Here is a 15,623-nt window from a genome sequence, read left to right on the forward strand (position 1 = left end):
GGTCTGAAGTGTCTTTCATCCTCACAAATCTCAGTCATGGTTAAATGGTTTGATTATTAAAATTTTTTTAAAAAAGGGAAACTCAAGCAGCTATTTATATCACAAAATGTGGCTGCTAGCCACAAACTGCTTTCTTCTCCAATACTTCATGCCTTCCATTTGTGATTTGTTTGGGCCACCATCCCCCACCGCCAATACCAAGGTTTAACTCCTGCTTGCACATGTCTGCAGGTGAGTGGAGTGAGGAGCTGTCCAGGCTGGGGTGCTAGGTTTAAGATGCTTCCCATTGTCACCATGTATTTCCTTCCTAACGTTCCCCCCAGAGACCTGCACACTTCACATATATCCCCCTCAGAAGTTTCTCAATGGACCTCATTTTTTTTTTTTTTTACTTCTAATATCTTCTAGGATATGTAATCCAGGGACAAAGTGACCATATACAGATCTTCTCCAAAAAACCATCATCCTTTGCAAAAATATCCAAGATTCTGTTTCTAACTTTTTTTTTTTTGTCCTTATAGGATGAGGTTAAAATGACCTGGGAGTGATACACTTTATATTTTTTCTGGAACAGGCAACATAGCCCAACTAAGAAGGCCCAGAAAAGGGTAATTTTCTTTTATCATGACTCAGGGTTATGGGCAAAATTGAAAAGTTGCACTATGCTTTTGGGATCCTGCTTCTTCCTCATCTTCCCCCCTCTTGTTCTTCATAGTTCTTGATCTATGGTAGATATCCAGTTGTGAGATGTTTTCGTATCTTCTGACACTCAGTAGCATTCTACCTAAAATACCCCATACTTTAAAATCAGCTCCCCTATATTCCTGTCCCACTAGACATCACTGCTTCCTCCTCAAGTTCTCCAATTCAGTGGATCACAGTTAGGAAGAAAATAATATAAGTATTGCCTAGAAGTAATTGACAATAAAGTGTGAATGCCCACAGACTTGAAAGTCTCAAAAGACTTTTTTTTTTCCAAAATGGTACCGCAATAGCAAAAGATCCTTGAATCCATCAATTTCTTTTTAAAGTTTTATTTCATTCATTCATTCATTCATTCATTCATTTATCTTTTCTAGTTACACATATACATTCATTTTTAAAAAACACATTTTCCTTATGAATGATCTTGGGAGAGAAAAATCAGAATAAAAGGGAAAAACCACAAGAGAAAAAAAACAGAAGAAAAAGGAAAAAAGTGAACATTGCATGTGTTGATTTACATTCATTTAGTTTCCATAGTAATCTCTCTGGATGCAGATGATGTTTTCCATCTAAAATTTATTGGGGTTGCCTTGGATCACTGAACCCCTAAGAAGAACCAAGTCTTTCATAGTTGATCATCGCACAATCTTGCTGTTACTGTGTACAATGTATTCCTGATTCTATTTGTTTTGCTCAGTATCAGTTCGTATAAATCTTTGCCAGTCTTTCTAAAATCAGCTTGTTCATCATTTTTTAGAAAATAATATTCCATTATTTTCATGTACCTAATTCTACCTTTCTCCAATTGATGGAGCCATCAATTTCAATTCCCATTCAACAAAACTAGAGAGCCATCTTGTGTTTGCTTACATAGCAGAATATCTCACCACCTGCATCCTATAAGAATAGAATCTACTTCCCAGGGTTGTTATGAAGATTCAATAATATATATCAAGCCACTTTGCAAACTTCAAAGTGCTATGTATAATGGCAGCATCACTACTGTATTGCTGTCCCATCATTTTATGAATCAACATTTGGGCATGAGCCAAAGCTGCCATTCATTGTGTGTCCCAGTTTTGGAAGTTCAAATAAGTCAGTTTCTTTTTCCATATGATAATTCTCCAAATATTTAAAGACAGCTATCATGTCTTCCCTTGATATTCTCTTTTCTAAGAAACCAATCCAATTCCTGCAAGTTATTTAAATCTCCAGCTCCATTTTCATACATGTAAAATGAAGGATGTGGAACAGATGATATGAAAAGTCCACTCCAACTCTCTATCCATGATCTTACCTTCCTAAGGAGGGTAGCTTGGTAATACAGAGGTCTAGAGTCAGGAAGGCTCATCTTTCTGAATTCAAATCTGGCTTCAGACACTTACTAGCTGTGTGATCCTGGCCAAATCACCTAACCCCATTTGCCTCCATTTTTTCAATTGTAAAATGAGCTAGAGGAAGAAATGGCAAAACACTCCAGTAGCATTGCCAAGAAAATCCCAAATGAAATGTGTGATGCAAGTCTGGGCCAGTCAACCTCTGTCTGCTTCAGTTTCCTCATTTTTAAAATGGGAATAGTAGCAATACTTACCTCCCAGGTTTGCTGTGGGGATCAAATGAGATAACATAGGCAAAGTGCTTTGCAAACCTTAAATCACAATATTAATGGTAGATAATACTGTTGTTGCTGAATTCAATTTCTGTCATCTTTTATTTTGTAATTGTTTTTATAAGCTACATATATTTTATGCTTTAAAAATTATTTTCCAGTTATATGTATAAACAACTTTTAACATTTAGTTTAAAAAAATTGTTTCAAATTCTCTCCTATCCTTCCTCTCTTTCCCCTTATATACTTTTTCAATACTTCAGGGATCCGTGATTTGGTCAAGGTCAATACTCCCTTAACTCATACACCGTGTAATTCCTCTATGGCTCAGGAAATAGAAAGAACCGCTCCCCCCAAATGACCCTCTAGACTCAGACAAGTTCTGCACTGGAAACTTTCCAGTTTGATGGTACCTAGCAGGGCTTAGCATTCAAAACCTGAGTCAATTTATCCTTGTTTAGTTGAATATAGTTAGTTCCAGGTCAGTGTTCTAGCCTACTGAGTCAATTTTCTTTAGTTTGTTGTTAAGAGAAGTAGTGGAGAATACAGGAATGTTTCAGGGTCCAGAAGACCTGGGTTCAAATACTACCTTGGATCCATACTGGCTATATAATTTTCAGCAAATCATTTAATTTCTCAGTGTCCCAGGAAACTTTCTTTTCTGTTCCAAATTCTTTTCCTTCCTACCCCAACCTGGGAACAACCCATAGAATTTTATTTCCATATAGGGACAAGGATAAAGGTCATTTTATCTAACCAAGTTAGTTATACAAAACAAGATATTGAGCCTGAACTGATATTGAATTAATAAACTGATAAAAATCACTCCTAAACAATAATGGGTGAAAGGTTAATGACAAGCACTGAGTTAATTAACTTCTCCTCCCAAAAGGAAGAGTTTTCTCCCATTTTTGAACATAGGTTATATGATGAAGGAAGAAGAACATGCAATGGGAGGACCCAATTGTCATCCCTAGACAATTGGGGGGGGCCAAGAGAGGGACCTTGAACTTCAGGATAGGAAATAAAGGCTCATTCCCACCTCTATAAGTGCGGCTCCATCCAGAGATTGATCTAAGTGGAAGTCTGTTTCTTGGAAGAATTGTAAGTAAATCAACTTACTTCATACACTCCTGAGTCCTTTTTATCTTTGCATCATATTTCTAATTGAGAAAGCAAGAGAAATAAAAACCAACCCAATAAACATTAAGTATCTACTAAATGCCAGGCTGAGGTAAGTGCTAAAGATGCAATTAATAAAATGAAATATTTGCTTTCTAGGCGTTTACAATCTAAAGGGAGAGACAGCATAGCAAAGAAAGCAGGAAAAAAGAGAGGGGATGTTAGGGGCTAATTGGCCAGGGAGGATCTTGTTCTGTAGAAATGAAATCAGGAAGGGAAGTAGAGGCAAAATGCAGTGATCTGAGAGTCCAGTTTCTGCCCTCTATATATAAAAGAAGGCATTGGGAGGACTTTGGTGTTCCATCTTCCAGCCCTCCAGTTAGAGGGGAGAGGTTTGAGTTAGGAAAAAGATGGTCAGTTCAGAATAGATGAGCTTAACCTAGGAGGTTGAGTGGAGGTGAAATCAGGTAGAGCAGCAGATGCAAAATGGAGTAAACTAGAGATTACCATTATATCTGTGTGGACATGCAAAACAAATTTTGGCCTTAGACAATTTTCTAAGATGATGTAAACAGAAGAATTACAGATCTGCACAGGGGCAGGGGGTTTCCTCACCAGCAGTGCCCCATGCCAATGATGACACTGCAAGATTGTATATCTCCCCTCAATTCCATTATCTAAAATAGCCATCTCTGCCAGCTCTGTCATTTGAAAGTCTGATAAACATGCCTTCCACATCTTCATCCGAGTAACTGATGAAAAATGAATGAGACAAGACTGAGGACAGACCCCTTCAGCAGACTTACTCACAGAGCCCACAGAACAAGGAATTCTTAACCTTTTTGGGTCATGGCCCCTTGGGCAGTTTGATGAATATTCAGAATAATATTTTATTGCCTGAATTGCTAAGTTTCAGTTAGAAATCAGTGAAAATAAAGATATATTTCATTTCCATCTAAGCTCACTGTAGACCCTTTTGAAGCTAACCACAGGACTTTACATTTAAAACTCCTCTCATTCTCTCTATTCTCAGCTAATTCAATTCAGGATAACTTTCTTAAATAACCTATGCTCAGTGCTTGGATCATATACAGGTATACAAAGATGAAAAAATAGCAATTTCTGCATTCAAAGAGCAATGGGGGGTTGATATGATTGCATGTAATGTAGCAGCCCATGAACTTTGGCCCTTTTAACCTCTGTAAGCTTTGCAGTATATTTTCTTATATATTTTTTATTTTAATAGTATTTTATTTTTCCAAATACATGCAAAGATAGTTTTCTCATTCACTTTTGCAAAACATTGTGTTCCACAATTTTCTCCATTTCTTCCTCCCTTTCCCCTCTCCATGATAGCAAGTATACCATGTACAATTCTTTTAAGCATATTTTCATATTTGTCAAGTTGCGCACCCCCCAAAATCAAATCAAAAGGGGGAAAAACCATGAGAAAGAAAAAAGAACCAAGCAAACAATAGCAACAACAAAAAGGTGAAAATACTGTTTTGATCCACATTCAGTCTCCATAGTTCTCTCTCTTGATGTGGATGGTGCTCACCATCACAAGTCTATTGGAACACCAAAGTCCTCCCAATGCCTTCTTTTATAGAGGGCAGAAACTGGACTCTCAGATCACTGCATTTTGCCTCTACTTCCCTTCCTGATTTCATTTCTACAGTTGATCATTGCATAATCTTGTTACTGTGTACAATGTTCTCTTGGTTCTGCTCACTTCACTGCTCATGCTCAGTTCATGTAAGTCTAGGCTTTTCTGAAATCAGCCTGCTCATCATATTTTAAAGAACAACACTATTCCATAACATTCATATACCTTAACAGCCATTCTCTAACTGATGGGCATCCACTCAGTTCCAGTTCCTTGCGACTACAAAAAGGGCTGCCATGAATATTTTTGCTAATGTGGGTTCTTTTCCCTTTTATGATTTCTTTAGGATACAGATCTAGTAGCGATACTATGCAGTATATTTTCAACAGACCATGTTTGCTTCATGCTTTCTCCTACTCTCTAGTATGAAACACACTTTCACTTGCTGAAACTGCTCTTTCTGTGTGTGCTTCTGTCCTTCATTTCATCCAGATAGGACCTTCATTCAGGGTCCATGATGAACCTTAAGTTTGAGGGGCTATACATTTGAAATCTAATAGATTTATAATCTTGTATCCTAACTGGCTTGTTTGTAATGTAATCAAACAGCACACCCTTTAGGAACGCCATTAGAAAATTGTTAGAATTTTTCTTAGCATTTTGGGATTACAACTTTGGCTGAAACACACCCTTAGAGTGGTATTTGCTACCTTCACAATGTGGCACTCAGAGGTGTGTGAGGTGGATCTCTAGGATGTGACTACTCTCTGATTAAAAAATATTCTGTGGGTCTGTACCCCTAAAGCTATAGTTCACATGATCCTGCCAAGACAACTAAGAGAGTAAATAGAAAGTACAAATAGCCCAAGGCAAATGCATTAAAAGACATACTGGCCCTGGAGTCAGGAGGCCTGAGTTCAAATCTTTAGATATTTATCAGCTGGGTGACCCTGGGTAAATCACTTAATTCTACTTGCCATTCTCCCCACCCCCCAAAAAAGATTGCCTTATAAGTAGCTACAAAACATTCTCCCTCCAATCCTTTGCTGACCTTTCCCACAAAGACACATGGCAGACAAGGTATAATGGCGTGTACAAATTTAGAATGTTGGTAATAAGGCATACACGTGTAAGGCACATGTGGAAACTCATGCTTCTAGTATTTCAGGGCGTCCTTTCTCTTCCTGCCACCTGGGCTCTCCAGACCTGGTCCTCTGCACAGCTAGAGTTTTACCCTTCAGGGCTAAATTTCTCTCTACTCTTTGAAGCTGCTTCTTGTCCTTGATTCTCTACATGTCTCCCTTTCTGCTTTTAAGGAATGACTGTCTCTTGCAAGACTGGGACAGAGGCGTGGCCAGTCTTTGGCTGGTCTAATTCCACCAGAGAGAACATTCACACTTTTCTTCATAAAGGCGTGGGGATGTCTTAGTATTTCGTTTTGCTGCCTCCTTGCCTGTTACCTGCCCATCGTCTCCTAGGATCATACTAGCTAATTATTGTTGGGAGGGGGATCAGTTCTACATTACTCCATCCCCCCACCTAATCATGCTAGAAACTATACAGCTCCAAACATTTGTCTCACTAGGTCACCTTGCAGCTCCTGAGGTAGATTAAGGGCAGACTCTTCAGAGGAGGGGGTGGGCTGAGTTTAACATCCCTAACCACCAGTCATCCAGGTGAATGTTAAGCCACGTTGGAAGGCAGCTGGCTCCTGGCAGAAGCTGACCCTGGGACTCGGTGCACTCTAGGGAATTCATCTGTTAGGTGGCCAGAGTACATATGCTCCTGATGAGTATTCTTGCCAATAAAATTTTAATCAACCAAATGCTATGTTACCTCCTTTCTTGGCTCAAAACTTAATCCTTAATTAAAGTTCTATTCGAAGGGCATGGCTGACACAGCCAGATTAGCATACATAATTATGGTACAAAGCACACCCACAGGAATGGGAGACCTGGACAAAGTCCTCTTAAATAATGTAAGGAGACCTTGGTTTTAGTGGGAAGAAGATGGAGAAACAAAGTGAGGAAGGATTCATGGAAAAGGTGGCACCTGAGGGGAACCTTGAAAGAAGAGAGAGGGCATTCTGGGTGTGCAGGATGGGCAGATCTGCCTTTAGCCTGCCCTGTTCTCATCTCAGTTTGCTTGATCCCTTTCCCTACCTCTTTTGTTGGATCCTTGCTAAAAAGACAAAATTTCTTTCCCTCAGCATGCCTTGGATGACTTGGAAGTGTCTAGGATGAGAGTGGGAAACAATTTCTGGTAATGTTGGAGGGTCCAGTTTGTGGAGGGAGGAGTTACTTCATACTCAAGATACTTGGGAGCCACTGACTGTTTCATTTTTTAATTTTGATTTTAAGCATCACCAAAGACAACCACTTTAATACATTATAAAGAACATGAGATTTTATTAAAAAAACTTTGAACTCCCCTTATGTTCAGTTTGTCTTTTTAAAAGTAACATTAAATTTAACGAAGTAGGAACAAAACAACTCTATTTGTCTTTTTTTTTTTTTTTTTGCAGTTTGTACATTTTAAAAAAAGGTACAGTTGAAACAATAACAACAAAAAAACTGTTAAAGACCACTGAAGAGCTTTGAGCAGGTGGATGACAATAGTTAGAAGTTGAACAGATGAGTAAAAAAAGGATTGGAAATTAGGAGAGAATGGAAGCAGGGAGACTAGTTTATTCAGGCCAGTGCTGACAGAAATTTGAGCATGAATGGAGAAGAGAATGACTCTAGAGATGGCATCAAGGTAAAACTGCTAGAATTCTGCAGTGATTGGATTGGAGTTCATTATGAAACTGCAGGGACCTGTGTGGACAGATTCTCCATCCCAGATTCTTCTTGGATACCCTAATATTGCCAAAAGCCATGAGAGGAAAATTAGGTTTTTTTTCTCCTTTCTTTCTGTAATTGAACTGTCAGTTTTCCAGTATGTTTCCTTTACAAGTTAGACCCAGGTTTCTGAGATAACTCTTGCATGGTTGAATAAATAATGAAATATGCTGTATCACTGCACCCATTAGAAGGAAGGAAGCCCACAGGCACATTACAAATGCTGCATCCCTGGAACATTGGTGCTTAGCAATTTGCCTAGCTCCTCAGTAGGATTATTAACATTCTTATTTAAATGATCTAGACTGACTTACTGTGCTATTGTGCAAGGGATAGTGAATTGAAAAGCCTTAAGGAATGCAGATTCATAGTTCAAGGTTTGCCTGATGAACTCAAAATAGCAAACGTTAACCCAAAGTTTTCAGTGTCTTCTGGGAGCCCTAGCCTTCTCTGGCTCTGGCTGAGGTTATCTGATGTGCTTTTAAAGCCAGTGCTACTTCATCCTAGGGAAAGGACCTCCATCTGGATTGTCCTATGTGCTTCAGGGGTCCACTGGCACATGGCAACTCTGAAATTTGGTCTCCCGGGGCCAGGACACCCAGAGGTGCTCAAATCTCCTCAGTGGCTAGAGTCTTTTGTGGACTTATGTGTGCCCAGAAATGAGAAGGTTACGGTGGGGTTGGAAGGTATACGATGAACAAAGCAGAAATAAGATAATTTACAGAACTATTTTATTTCTGCCAATGTTTTTTAAATTCAATTCAACCTCTTTCCTTGGCTAAAATCTGCAGAAGACTCAGAATTTGGTTTCTTGTTTCCTATTATTTTTATTGAGGTTCTGGAGTATAAATTGCATATACGGAAGACAGACAATCCATCCAATAGACTATCACTAATAGAACAAATAGTCCTTCCTTTTTCCTTCCCTTCAGCCTCTACATTTACCTGGAAATCAAGAGTCCCAGTCCACATACTGACAAGGGTGGGAATGACAAGGTTTTAGGAACTGCCCATTGTACAGGACATGGACTCACATTAAGCCCCCCACCCTTTTATCATAAAATAGGCCAAAAAGACAGCTTGGATTTGGGGAAGCAGAGAAAGGAAACTCAAATGCTTGGGCAAGCTCTTTTCTCCCATCCTGTGAGAGAGGTTAAGATGCAATCCAGTGAAGAAAAACAGGAAAAATAAGTGCTTTAATTAATGCAGAGCCAGGGTCCCATTCCCCTGGTTATTGGGTGCTAGTAATTCCTCCCCTCTCTGCTAGGGGAAGATAAGGAAAGGCGGCCCCTAGGTTTAGTGGCTCTGAATTTTGATGTCAAAATCCCTGGAACTTTTAAGGACATAATATGGAAGTCTGCTGTTCAAGGCAGAAGCCCAGCCTCTGCCTCTGCCTCCCAACCTAGCCTCTGAAACACAAAGTGGAATCTTTGTGGCTTGGAAGGGCAACTGTGTGCCATGTATTCCTTGATCTGGCTAGAAGAGGGCTTCTCAGGAACATGTGGGCATGGAGGTTTTATCCTGCTGCCCTGGGGCTATTACTTAGTAGGAGGACACTTTTGTACAAATGATGGATGGGAAGGCAGGGATCAGCTGTGATCTGCATCATTGGACAATGTGAGAACCTGAGCTGGGGAGCATCTGGGGACCTTGGGCAGTCTCCAAATGGGGAAACGTGGAATGGACAAAACAAATGTCTTGTGAAAACCAAGAGCCATAGAACAGTCCAGTCTCCTAAAGTAAGGGGATACGAGATAACTCCCACAGCTTCTGGGCCAGTTCATTTGCCTGCTGGACTACTATGTCCACAGCAAGGACAGAGAGATGGATGGTCATCAATTCGTAGCATTTTACCACTTCTCCTGTGTGGTTTTTACTATAGTAGCGCAGAAGCTTCCTAGGAGATGGGGAAAAAGAGAACATGTGATTCAGAAAGAAGCACTTACCTTCCCATTGGTTGAGGGCTGGATCCCACAGGGGCTGGCTGGTCTCAAAGGTCCAGATCCAGCCCAGTTTTCCTTCAGGGTAATGGGACCTATCATGCTCTCCAAGCCACAGGCCCTCTCACTTGAAGGACGAGGTTTGCAGAAACTTAGTGAGGACTTCTGCCTCAGGTTTCCTGAGCTCATTGCCACCCAATCAAAACTGTACTTGCTCCTCCCTTAGCTCTTCTACAGTAACAGGTGCTTTCCTTCGGAGAGGTTTCTATCCTGAGGATTCCAGCACTAATTCCACATGAAACTGAACCTGCCAAGGTCCAGACATGTCTTATATTATAGTCAGAGCTTGGTGGAATCAGTGGTACCCACTGGGATGGCACAGGGTCAGAGGGAGAAGCTCCCTTGTGGCCACACAGGTAGGTGCCATCCTAACTGGTTTGTTATATGCTGCTGTTTTGGTGAAGGCTGACATCTGGCCACCCTTACAACAGGATTTCTAGCTCTCCAAACCAGGTACTTTCCTAATGGAAGAAAAGTTATTCTTTCTCCAACTCCAGGAATATGTGTGTATTTATATACATGTGTATGTGTACCTATCTGAATATTTATCTATGTGTGTGTGCATGTTCCTAAGACAGATATGTGTACACACACACACACACTCTCTCTCTCTCTCCTTCCCTCCCTCCCTCTCTCTCCTCCCCACCCCCAACTTTCTCCCCCCAGTTCGCCTCTCCTGAAATAGCCTTTGCCCTACAATTTGGAAGGGTGTTACCTGTAGTAGTCTCCTCCAAGTACCCCAACAGGACCTGAGTCATCTGAGAGGACAGGCACCTCGATTGCCTGTAATTTGTGCCCCTAAAGAAGACCAGAAGAGCTGTGAGAAGGGACCAGAAGGAGATATGGGCAGAAATGTTATGAGTAACTGATGCAATGAGAAGCTAGGGATTATGTAACATAGAGGTTCTGAATAGCAGAGTCCTTTCACTAAAGGATACTTCCTCACGTAAAAAAAATGAGATTAACCATCTGCAACTCATAGTGCCTCACAGATTCCTTGGTTTTTTGCCTTCAAACTTTTCCCCTAAGAGAATATCAGTTCCTGTAGGTAATGGATTATCTTGCTGTATTTGTATCTCCAACATTTAGCAGAGTTCATGGTGCTTAGTAAATGTGCCGAATAAATATTTTTTTCCAGATTTCTGGGAGACAAGATGGTAAAGAAAGCAGTAAATCTCAGTAACTCGTCCGTATTCACCTACCAACAATCATAAAACAATGCTCTAAAACAAATTCTGGAATAGCAGAGCCAGAAAAAAAGATGGAGTAAAACAATCTCTTAGCCCAAGAAAGGTGGAAGATCATCAAGAAAGGGCTGTGTTACTCAGGTAAAAAAGGAACACAGTCCAGGACAGAAAGCATCCCAGCAAGGCAGCAACAAGCCCACCTCAGAGATCCAGAGCCTCAGCGTGGTGGAGCAGGCAAATGCCAACAGCAAGACCCTCTAACTGCCTCCAAACAGCCAAGAGAATGGTAAGACTCCAGTTCTGAGAACCAGCACATGCTTCAGCAAAACTCCAAGCCTAAGCAAACAGGCAGCCAGCAGGCCTTGCCATGTGTGTCAGTATAGCTGTGGGCAAACAGGAAGCCTCCAGTGTCCAGACTGTCACATCACTGTCCTGGCAAACATAGAAACATCCCACCAGCCTCAGCTGGTTTCATTCAAAAGAATGGAAAAAACAGAAAAAAATGTAAGATACCTTACTGGAAAAAAACTGACATGGAAAATAGATCCAGGGGAGACAATGTCAGAATCATTGGACTACCTGAAAGCCATAATTAAAATTGGACAGTATCTTTCAAGAAACCATCAAGGAAAACTGTCCTGAAATCCTGGAACCAGAAGGCAAAATAAGTATTGAAAGAATCCACCAATCATCTCAGGAAAAAGATCCCAAAATAAATTTCAAGGAACATTATAGCCAAACTGCAGGAAAAAACACTGGAAGTGGCCAGAAAGAAACAATTCAAATATCAAGGAATCATAATCAAAAGATTATACAGGACTTAGAGACTACTACATTAATGGATCAGAGGTAATGGAACATAATCGTCTAGACGGCAAAGGGGCTAATAGTACAACCAAGAATCATCTACTGAAGAAATTAAACACAATATTTCAAGGGAAAAAAATGGTGATTCAATTAAATAGAAAGATTTCAAGCTTTCATAAGAAGAAGATCAGAAGTGAACAAAAAAAAATCTGATCGATATCAAGAACCAAGAGAAGCCGCAAAAGGAAAAGGGAAAAGAAAGTATAAGGGATTCAATGGATCTGAAGTGTTTACATTCCTACATAGGAAGATGATACTTGTAATTCTTTAAAATGATATCACTAATAATGTAGCTAGAAGGAAGATACATAGACAAAAGGGTACAGATATAAGGTGGGTTTGAGGGAATGCCATAAAGAAATAATTAAAGGATGAGAAAGAGCAATGCACTGTGTACAGAAGGAAAAAGTAGAATAGGGTAAATTATTTCACATGAAGAGGAACAAAAAACCTATTATAGTGGAGGGAAAGATAGAAGGGTGGGTGATGGACATCACTTGAACCTTATTCTCATTAGTATTGGTCCAAAGAGAGAATAATAAGTTCAACCAGCTGAATACAGAAATCTATCTTATATAACAGGAAAAGTTAAGTAAAAGTTGAGGGGAGAGGGAAAAGAGACTGACAGAAGAGAAGGCAGAGCAGGGGAAGTGGCAGCCAGAAGCAAGACAATGTTGAGGAGGAAAGGAGTGGAAGGAGAGAAAAAACAAATAGGAGGAAAAATAGGGTGGAGTGAAATACACAGTAATCACAACTGTGAAGATGAATGGGATGAATTCTCCTATAAAACAGAAGTAAATAGCAGAATGGATCAAAAACCATAATCCTACAATATTATTTACAGGAAACATACCTGAAGCAGAGAGGCATATACACAGAGGCATACATATAGAGTAAAGTTAAGACTGGATGCATGCTTCAGCTGAAGTAAAAAAAAAAAAAAAAAAGGAGGGGTAACAATCCTGATCTCAGACAAAATAAAAATAAAAATAGAACTAATTAAAAGAGATAAGGAAGGAAATTTCATCTTGCTAAAAGGTACCAAAGACGATGAGTAATATCAATACTAAATATATATATATCAAGTGGTATAGCATCCAAATTCTTAAAGGAGAAATTAAGTGAGTTAAAGGTTCATGACCAAAGAAGAGATAGAGAATATTACCAAATGTAAATTAGAACATTTTGATTTTATGAAATTAAAAAGCTTTTGCACAAATAAAACCAATGTAACCAAGATTTGAAGGAAAGCAAAAAGCTGGGAAACAAATTTGTACAGCAAATGTCTTTGATAAAGGCCTCATTTTCATATATAGAGAACTGAATCAAATTTATAAGAATATAAGCCAATCCCTCAATTGATAAATGGTCAAAGGATATGAACCTACCCTTTGATCCAGCAATACCACTAGAACTGTACCCCAAAGAGATCATATAAAAGGGAAAAGGACCTACCTGTGCAAAAATATTTATAGCAACCCTTTATGTAGTGGTAAAATATTGGAAACTGAGGGGATGCCCATCAATTGGGGAATGACTGAATAAACTGTTGCATGTGAATGTAAAGGAATATTATTAAACAACAAAAAATGAGACAGATTTCAGAAAAACCTGGAAAGACTTTCAGCAATATTATGTGATAATCAACTATGAATAACTGTTCTTCTTAGCAATACAAGTGGATTACAATGGACGTGAAGGAAAATGCTATTCTTATCCAGATAAAGAACTGATAGACTAGGAATGCAGATCAAAACATTTTTTTCCACTTTATTGTTTTTTATGTTTTTTTCCTTTTAATTTGTTTCTTTTTTCACCACTGTGACTAATATAGAAATATATTTTACAGCATATATATAATGCATATGAACTTTTAGGAAAAAGGGAGGAGAGGGAGAGGAAGAAAAATGTGGAACTAAAAATATTGTAAAAATGAATGCTAAAAATTATCTTGACATGTAATTGGAAAAAAAATACTATTTAAAAAATTTGTTGTCTTTCCTTTCTAACAATTTTTCTTTCTCCCTAATAAGTAAAGGTCTACATAAAGCAGGAATTTGAGAATTTGGAATAGTCCTTCTAGATTTTACTTTCATTTTTTTCCTGTTGTTGAATAGTTTCAGGTAATTTGGACTGGAATATTTTGATATGTGAATTGAATTTTTCTTTTCTTTCTTTACCTTATTTGGTACATTTTCTGATGTTTTGAGCAGATGAAAGTAAGGTGGTTTAGAATCAACTTCTCAGTTATTATGCCAAAACTTTTACAATCTCTTTTGTAATTTTTTTTTTTTTATCATCTATTACCTTATGCACTGATTGATCCAGAGCTCTCCTGTGACAGGAGGGGAGAAAGGAGTCAGGAAAGATGCCTGTTGTGTGGTTGGGGATAGTCGGGGGGAAAGTCAGTAGTTACTGGCATAGAAAAGGAAAGGCAGATGTGAGTAAAAAGTTTGGATAATGGAAGCAACAACAGGTTCAAGTGAATGCTGGAGGTTGAAGTGAAGGCTCTTTGGGAGCTAGAAAAAAAAGAAAAAACAGCACATGAATAAAGAAAAAAGCCAGAAAAAAAGGAGAATTAGAAAAAGGAAGTGATAGAAAAAGAAAGCAGGGAAAATATATCTGTAAGACCTCATCAGATATTTTAATACTGCTGAAAGCAGTGTGGCCTTGTGAAAAGAATGTAGATCAGGTAAGTCAAGAGTCTCAAATTTACCCCTAACTAACAAAGTAAGCTGGGACAACTTAATCTTGTGATTCTTCACATTACATACTTGAAAAGGGGAATAATGATATGCCATCTTTCATCTATGAAGCTGATGTCACCTGACATCAGTAGTTTCTGTTCTGAATGTTCCTTTTTGGTACTGAGGATGACTCATCCATGCAAGAAGCTGGGTACAGCTTCTCCTGCCTCCTCCCCCAAATCTTAACTTAGGACATGTTTTGGGAGATAGCTGGGTTGAAGCAGAGACATAGATTGCAGCCTTTTAAAGCATAGCTAAGGGGGCATACTCTATTTTGACCTAATGAGCCCCATGCTCTAATTCAAATAACCTAACTCGCCTTTCCATTTTCCCAGGGCCACTGTGAAATTAAAATGAGACCAAAAATGGAAAGTGTTTTGAAAAAAACATCATTAACATAGCTACATAAACATCTTTTTTCTGTTCCTAGAGGCATGGGTATACACACCAACTCATTCTCGAACCACAGGAAGTAGGAGCAGTAGTAGTCGCCGTCTCGAAACATTAGAGTTGTGTAGCCCTTTTGGAGATATCGTCGGGCCAGAGCAACTAAAGCCCAGATCTGTGGGAAAGGAGAAATGAGACAATGGACCAATTTGGACCATAATCCTCCCTAGTCCTGGCTTCTTTTAGCTGATGCTTTCGATTTTTTTTTTCTTTCTTTTTTTTTTTTTTGTCTCAATTGTTCTCTCGCTTTTATCATTCCAAAAAATTCTTACAAAATGACATTATTTTAATGAGTCATTTGGGTTTTAGCAAACCTCAACAAATGAAAAATATGTACATTAAGTGACATTTTAAAGTGGCATATTATTTATAACTACAAAGGATCAACTGTGATCACTCCTGATCATATTCCAGGAAGTTAGATACCAAGAAATCATGGGTCACCTCTGAAACGGAAGAAACTAGTTAGTGTGGGTAGGGCCAGCTGACCCAC

General features: G+C 39.0%; 1 protein-coding gene across 4 annotated transcripts in view; it reads right to left on the reverse strand.

The window, feature by feature from the left end:
- Positions 1-7,421: 7,421 nt before the first annotated feature.
- Positions 7,422-15,623, reverse strand: part of HPS1 (HPS1 biogenesis of lysosomal organelles complex 3 subunit 1) — a 29,981-nt gene continuing 21,779 nt past the window's right edge. For 2 of the 4 annotated variants that reach the window (XM_051981830.1, XM_051981832.1), the window contains 3 exons: positions 15,132-15,245; positions 10,598-10,680; positions 7,422-9,779 (listed from right to left, as the gene is read on the reverse strand). In XM_051981830.1, coding sequence (XP_051837790.1) covers positions 9,617-9,779; positions 10,598-10,680; positions 15,132-15,245 — 360 coding nt within the window. In that variant the 3' untranslated portion in view covers positions 7,422-9,616. Of the gene's footprint in view, positions 9,780-10,596; positions 10,681-14,210; positions 14,456-15,131; positions 15,246-15,623 lie in introns of those variants that run through there. The other 2 variants (XR_007951167.1, XM_051981831.1) reach the window with 2 other exon arrangements.

The sequence above is a fragment of the Antechinus flavipes genome, chromosome 2, assembly GCF_016432865.1.
Source record: "Antechinus flavipes isolate AdamAnt ecotype Samford, QLD, Australia chromosome 2, AdamAnt_v2, whole genome shotgun sequence".
NCBI classification, from domain to species: Eukaryota; Metazoa; Chordata; class Mammalia; order Dasyuromorphia; family Dasyuridae; genus Antechinus; species Antechinus flavipes.